The sequence below is a fragment of the Barbus barbus genome (genome assembly GCF_936440315.1).
Source record: "Barbus barbus genome assembly, chromosome: 36".
Lineage (NCBI taxonomy): Eukaryota > Metazoa > Chordata > Actinopteri > Cypriniformes > Cyprinidae > Barbus > Barbus barbus.
Genome location: NC_136714.1, coordinates 27,891,277 through 27,897,276, shown reverse-complemented (window position 1 = coordinate 27,897,276; position 6,000 = coordinate 27,891,277). Strand labels below are relative to the sequence as shown.

Below are 6,000 nucleotides of genomic sequence, written 5' to 3'. Positions count from 1 at the left end.
GATCCGGAAAAGTCGAATATCTTGCCAACTTTACCGAACTGTATGGCCGTTACCATCTTGAGTAAATGACGTCACTTGGAGCCAGAGTCTGGCAGTAGAGTCGGGAGGTGGAGCCACAGAACCAATCAACCATAACGACACGCCCTGTTCTTAATAGCATCAAATTACTAGCTAAAATGAAACTTATCACAAAACTGAACAATTGAACATATATCAGTGTGATAACAACTACCTTAAATGACCAAAACCATATTTCGGAAAATTGTACTGGAAGTGTAATTTGTTTTTTTTAGGGTTCACACTAAGCGCGATCATTTGCGGCGCGAAAAAGCAAAGGTTTTTTTTTTTTCGTCCTGTGTGACGATATTTTCCCCGTTGCTCCGCGACGAAACGGGCCGTCCAATCAGATTTTAGCTAAGATCACGTGCATCTCGAAAAATTTGAATCTTGTAAAAAATTCTAGATACTTCACATGTAAAGTAAAACATTTCAAAAGTTTTTTTTATTTTTATGATTAGAGCTTACAGCTCATGAAAGTCAAAAATCCAGTATCTCAAAATATTAGATTATTTATATTTGAGTTTCATTAAATGACCATCATAGAGTATAATTTCCGGGTATCTCTTGTTCTTTGAAACCACAATAATGGAGAAGACTGCTGACTTGGCAATGATCCAGAAGACAATAACAAGCCCCATTTTCCGTAGTATTTTATTTTTAACACAATGTCACCGCAAAAAAAAATTAGGACACAAAAGATGCATTGTACAAAGGAATGACAAACTCTGTTCAGTACAGTGTGTCTGATGGAGCTGCTGGATTCAGTGCAACAGGATGAAGGAGAGCAGAGAACAGCAGAGGAACAGGAAGCTCTGAGTGACACTTTTAGCACCGTTACACAGATTGCCCTCACAACATGTGATGCTCCCAACAGCAGGAATCCATGCTGCTGTGGCATCACAAATAGATTGCGAGGCACAGCCTTTTGAAACTATTGACTTCCCTTCATAAATCGCTGATGAAAATAAAGAAAACACAGGTTTATCTAAGCTGGAAATTGGTAAATGAGATCTGTATCAAATGCTCAAACATAAGAAAGATAAAAATAATGACTTCTTTCTTTTCCAGATTCTCACCTGTTGCTTTAATGCAGCGGGTTTCACTCCCTGAACAGCTCATTATGGTTGAGCAGCTCTGTCCATCACAAGAGTGACATGTCTTTCCATTGGGGACAAGAGAGGGATCTACAGGACGAAAACATGTATTGTTTTATCTCCTGTTCAAAACATCTAATGACATAACACTTTGTTAGCTCCACCATTCAATCAATTCACAGCTGAAAAGCCACACACTGTATTGTATTTCCTGATGTCCTTTGGAAGTAAAATGAGTGTAGAACTCAATTTGTTTTTTTGTTTTTTTCATTTGGTCAGTTAAGCACAATACCTGGAGCATCCTGGACGTTACACTGGTCTGTGTTGCAGCACGCTAAAGATATCTTTGCAGTGCTGAAGCTCATGTACCCATTTATACAGTCAGGAGCACAGGTTTTAACCTTCGATTTAGCAGTAATTTCACCTAAGAACAGGAATTATAAAGAAAAGACCTGTTCAACACATTGTTTTGATGGAAAATATATTTATAAATGTCAAAATGTGGCATTTTCTTATTTCAAATATTGATTAAATTTTAATACAAATTATACTGCTAGCATAACAATCTGAGAGAAACAAATTAAATAGCTGAAATCTAAATATAATATTCTGTGATGAAATTAGTAGTTCTGTGAGAAGTTACATTTAGAGCAGCACCAGTAAAGAAAAAAACACCAGTATCTCCATCAGTCAAATATAACAGTGACTTTCAATTCATCATATTGGACTTACCAGCTTGTGCCACTGTTGTCATACTCATGCACTTGAAAGATCCAGTGGGACATGTTTTTACAGTTTGATCTGCACAAGAACCCGTCGCACTCGTACACTCATAACAGCTGAGAGAGTGTCCTTTAGAAATAAAACAGAGAGAGAGACATCAATTATCCATATTTGTACTCAATAGCATTACAATCAATATTTGTCTTTGTACCTGCAGTGAACAGAACGAACAGAAGAAAAACTGTGACGTGCAGATCCATCTTTGATCAGGAGGTGAATGAAATAACATTCCTCTTCCAGCACCTATGTAGCTTTTCAAAGGGGAGGGTCTTTATGAGGAAACGAAAGTATTACACAAGACAAGACTAGATATTGAAACTTCAGCTTGCACAATTTAATTGTCAGTAAAGGGAGGTTTAAACTTAAATAATTACAAGGATTGTAAAGGACTACTTAAGTCCAACCGTCTTAAAGGGACAGTTCACCTAAAAATGAACATTCTCTTATTAATTGCGCATCCTCATGATATTTCCAAACCTGTTTGACTTATCCTCTGTGGAACACAAAGGAAGATATTTAGTGTCTCATATGGGTTCAATGCACCAACATTAAAGCATCTTTTTATGTTCTGCAGTAGAAAGTAAGTCATACATACTTTGAGTAGGTCAATATTAGTTTTTATGATCTTTTCACACACACACATATACCTACATATACTGTGCAGTATGAATTCAATGCTGAATTCGTGCTCTGCATTTAACCCATCCAAAGTGCACACACACAGCAGTGAACACACACACACAGCAGTGAACACACACCGTGAACACACACACACAGCAGTGAACACACACACACCGTGAACACACACACACACCGTGAACACACACACACAGCAGTGAACACACACACACACACAGCAGTGAACACACACACACCGTGAACACACACACACACCGTGAACACACACACACAGCAGTGAACACACACACACCGTGAACACACACACAGCAGTGAACACACACACACACCGTGAACACACACACAGCAGTGAACACACACACACACCGTGAACACACACACAGCAGTGAACACACACACACACCGTGAACACACACCCGGAGCAGTGTATATACATACACATACAGTATTGTTACAATGAGCTCTCCACTTAAGGATTATAATAGGTGCAGTTCATTAGCATCTCCTGCACCTACCATGAAACATCCAACAGAACCATAAGTTTCCTTTTCTCTGAAATCATAAATCCAACACAAACAATGATTCAGGTTTCTTAAAACCCTCTGATGGTCTGCGGGGTCAAATTACTTTTGCTCAAATTTAAAAAAAAATTCCCTTTGTCCAAATGGTATGAAACCTTCTACGGCTCTCAACAAAAAAAAATTGGAATGATATCTGTTTTTATGTTAGCGTGACAAAATTTGTGACACTCGTGGTTTTCGGGGTCTCTGGAGACCCCGCAATCAAAATAGACAAAATTCATCATCAAAATCAGAAACAACGCAGAACACATCGACAGAAATGGCACAAATAAAGTGGCACACTTCCACTAATGCAAAAAACATCCACAATGCTAAATTATATTTCTCACAACACGCACACACACACACACACATATAGAGGAACACATTTTTGAGACTATAAAAACTGTTCTCTTATCATTTGTAAAATAAAATCATCCAAAATGCAGTACCACCACAAAAATAAATTGGTGACACTGACACATTGAAAATGTGCACACTCACACACACTCACACACTCACACACACACACACACACACACACATTTGTAAGGCTATCATTTGACAAATAAAATCATCCAAAATGCAGAACCAACACAAATATAAAGTGGTGACACTGACACCGACAATGTGTACTCACACACACACACACACACACACACTTATTGTTCCTCGTTGTTTGATTTCTTTTACTAAATTTGATCTTTTTACTGCTTTTGTCACGAATCCTGACCATGCACTTCCGTTCTCTAGCCACCAGAGGTCACTCGTTCACCACACGGACTCATACACAGCTGTTCACAATGATCACGCCCACACCTGAGAACCATCTCGCAATCACCATCACCCAAACACACACTATATAAGCCATGGACTTCCTCAGCATCGGGGCCATGTATTGACCTGCGTATAGTGCTCACCTAGCGCTAGCTGCTTTACCGTGCCATTCCGTGTTTCTGTTTTGTTCCTGTAACTGTTAGCGTTTATCACTCTTCTAGCGATAGCAACTCTACAGAGCCATAATTCTAGTCCTAGTCTTGCCTTGTTTTCCTGCCGTGTTTGACCCTGCCCGTGTTTCCTGGATTTACCCCTTTGCCTTGCCGTTTGGACTGTGTTTGCACCTCGTTTGGATTATTGCTTTCGACTCTGGATTATCTCTCTGCCTTGCCCCTTTGGATACTGTTCGTTGATCGTTGACCCACGCTTGCTCCACGGATTGCTCTGTCTTGCCCTTGCCATACCTGTTTGCCGATGTCTGACCCTGCCTGTTTCTGACCATGTTTCTTAATAAAGCTTTGCACATGGATCCGCACGTCTCACGTCTCGTCAGCCCCGTAACAGAATACTCGGCCACACAAGGATCCAGCAGCTATTCAGAGGAACATTGGCCAGGTATGGACATTGCATGGATGCTTTTAACCCTCGAGCAGGGCTCGCGACCGCTCGAGGATTATATTCAGGAGTACTTAGACCTCGCCTATTTTTCTGATCTGCCGGACTACGCACTTATAGACTTTTTTTTGTGAGGGCATTAATCAGCCGCTCCGGTCAAAGTTAATCCGCGAGGGTCCCCGTTCATCTCTCAGTCAATTTATGGACTATGCTTTGCTGTGTGTGGGCTCTTCATTCACTGTGGGTGTTTCGGAGGAACGCAACACCGCACTCACTCGCAAAATGGCAGTAACAACAACACCCCTTCGCGTCTCCGCTGTCAAGCCAGAGTCTGCTCACGTCTCCGCTGTCAAGCCAGAGTCTGCTCACGTCTCCGCTGTCAAGCCAGAGTCTGCTCACGTCTCCGCTGTCAAGCCAGAGTCTGCTCACGTCTCCGCTGTCAAGCCAGAGTCTGCTCACGTCTCCGCTGTCAAGCCAGAGTCTGCTCACGTCTCCGCTGTCAAGCCAGAGTCTGCTCACGTCTCCGCTGTCAAGCCAGAGTCTGCTCACGTCTCCGCTGTCAAGCCAGAGTCTGCTCACGTCTCCGCTGTCAAGCCAGAGTCTGCTCACGTCTCCGCTGTCAAGCCAGAGTCTGCTCACGTCTCCGCTGTCAAGCCAGAGTCTGCTCACGTCTCCGCTGTCAAGCCAGAGTCTGCTCACGTCTCCGCTGTCAAGCCAGAGTCTGCTCACGTCTCCGCTGTCAAGCCAGAGTCTGCTCACGTCTCCGCTGTCAAGCCAGAGTCTGCTCACGTCTCCGCTGTCAAGCCAGAGTCTGCTCACGTCTCCGCTGTCAAGCCAGAGTCTGCTCACGTCTCCGCTGTCAAGCCAGAGTCTGCTCACGTCTCCGCTGTCAAGCCAGAGTCTGCTCACGTCTCCGCTGTCAAGCCAGAGTCTGCTCACGTCTCCGCTGTCAAGCCAGAGTCTGCTCACGTCTCCGCTGTCAAGCCAGAGTCTGCTCACGTCTCCGCTGTCAAGCCAGAGTCTGCTCACGTCTCCGCTGTCAAGCCAGAGTCTGCTCACGTCTCCGCTGTCAAGCCAGAGTCTGCTCACGTCTCCGCTGTCAAGCCAGAGTCTGCTCACGTCTCCGCCGAATTGCCAGAGGCTGATACCACAGATTCAATGTCAGTCCTTCGAGTTCTGATATCCAGTGTGATGGACCCACCACTGATGTCGGTGCGAGTGGCTGGCATTCCCAGGGCCTCAACCCTGGCTGTTACAGAGACTGTTCCCCTGACCTCAGTGCTTCCCGTTATGGCGGTTGCCATTTTGAGTGTGTGGGCTGCACACTGTGCTCCTGAGGCCTCTCCTGTCCACGAGTCTGCTCCTGAGACCTCTTCAGTCCACGAGTCTGTCCTAGAACCTCCAGAGGAGGCGCCGTCCACTGCAGAACCACCAGAGGTGGCAGCTTCCGCTGCAGAACCTCCCGAGGTGGT

The 6,000-nt window shown here is 44.1% G+C and overlaps 1 protein-coding gene across 1 annotated transcript; it reads right to left on the bottom strand.

Annotated features, from left to right (window-relative positions):
• Positions 1 to 476: 476 nt before the first annotated feature.
• LOC306855684 (urokinase plasminogen activator surface receptor-like) lies at positions 477 to 2,193 on the bottom strand. The gene is made up of 5 exons (XM_079394489.1): positions 2,089 to 2,193; positions 1,887 to 2,006; positions 1,447 to 1,578; positions 1,137 to 1,244; positions 477 to 1,015 (listed from the first exon to the last, which is right to left on the bottom strand). The coding sequence occupies exons 1-5, from the start codon at positions 2,135 to 2,137 to the stop codon at positions 822 to 824; spliced, it is 603 nt and encodes a 200-aa protein (XP_079250615.1). The 5' UTR covers positions 2,138 to 2,193; the 3' UTR covers positions 477 to 821.
• Between the last annotated feature and the right edge of the window lie 3,807 nt (positions 2,194 to 6,000).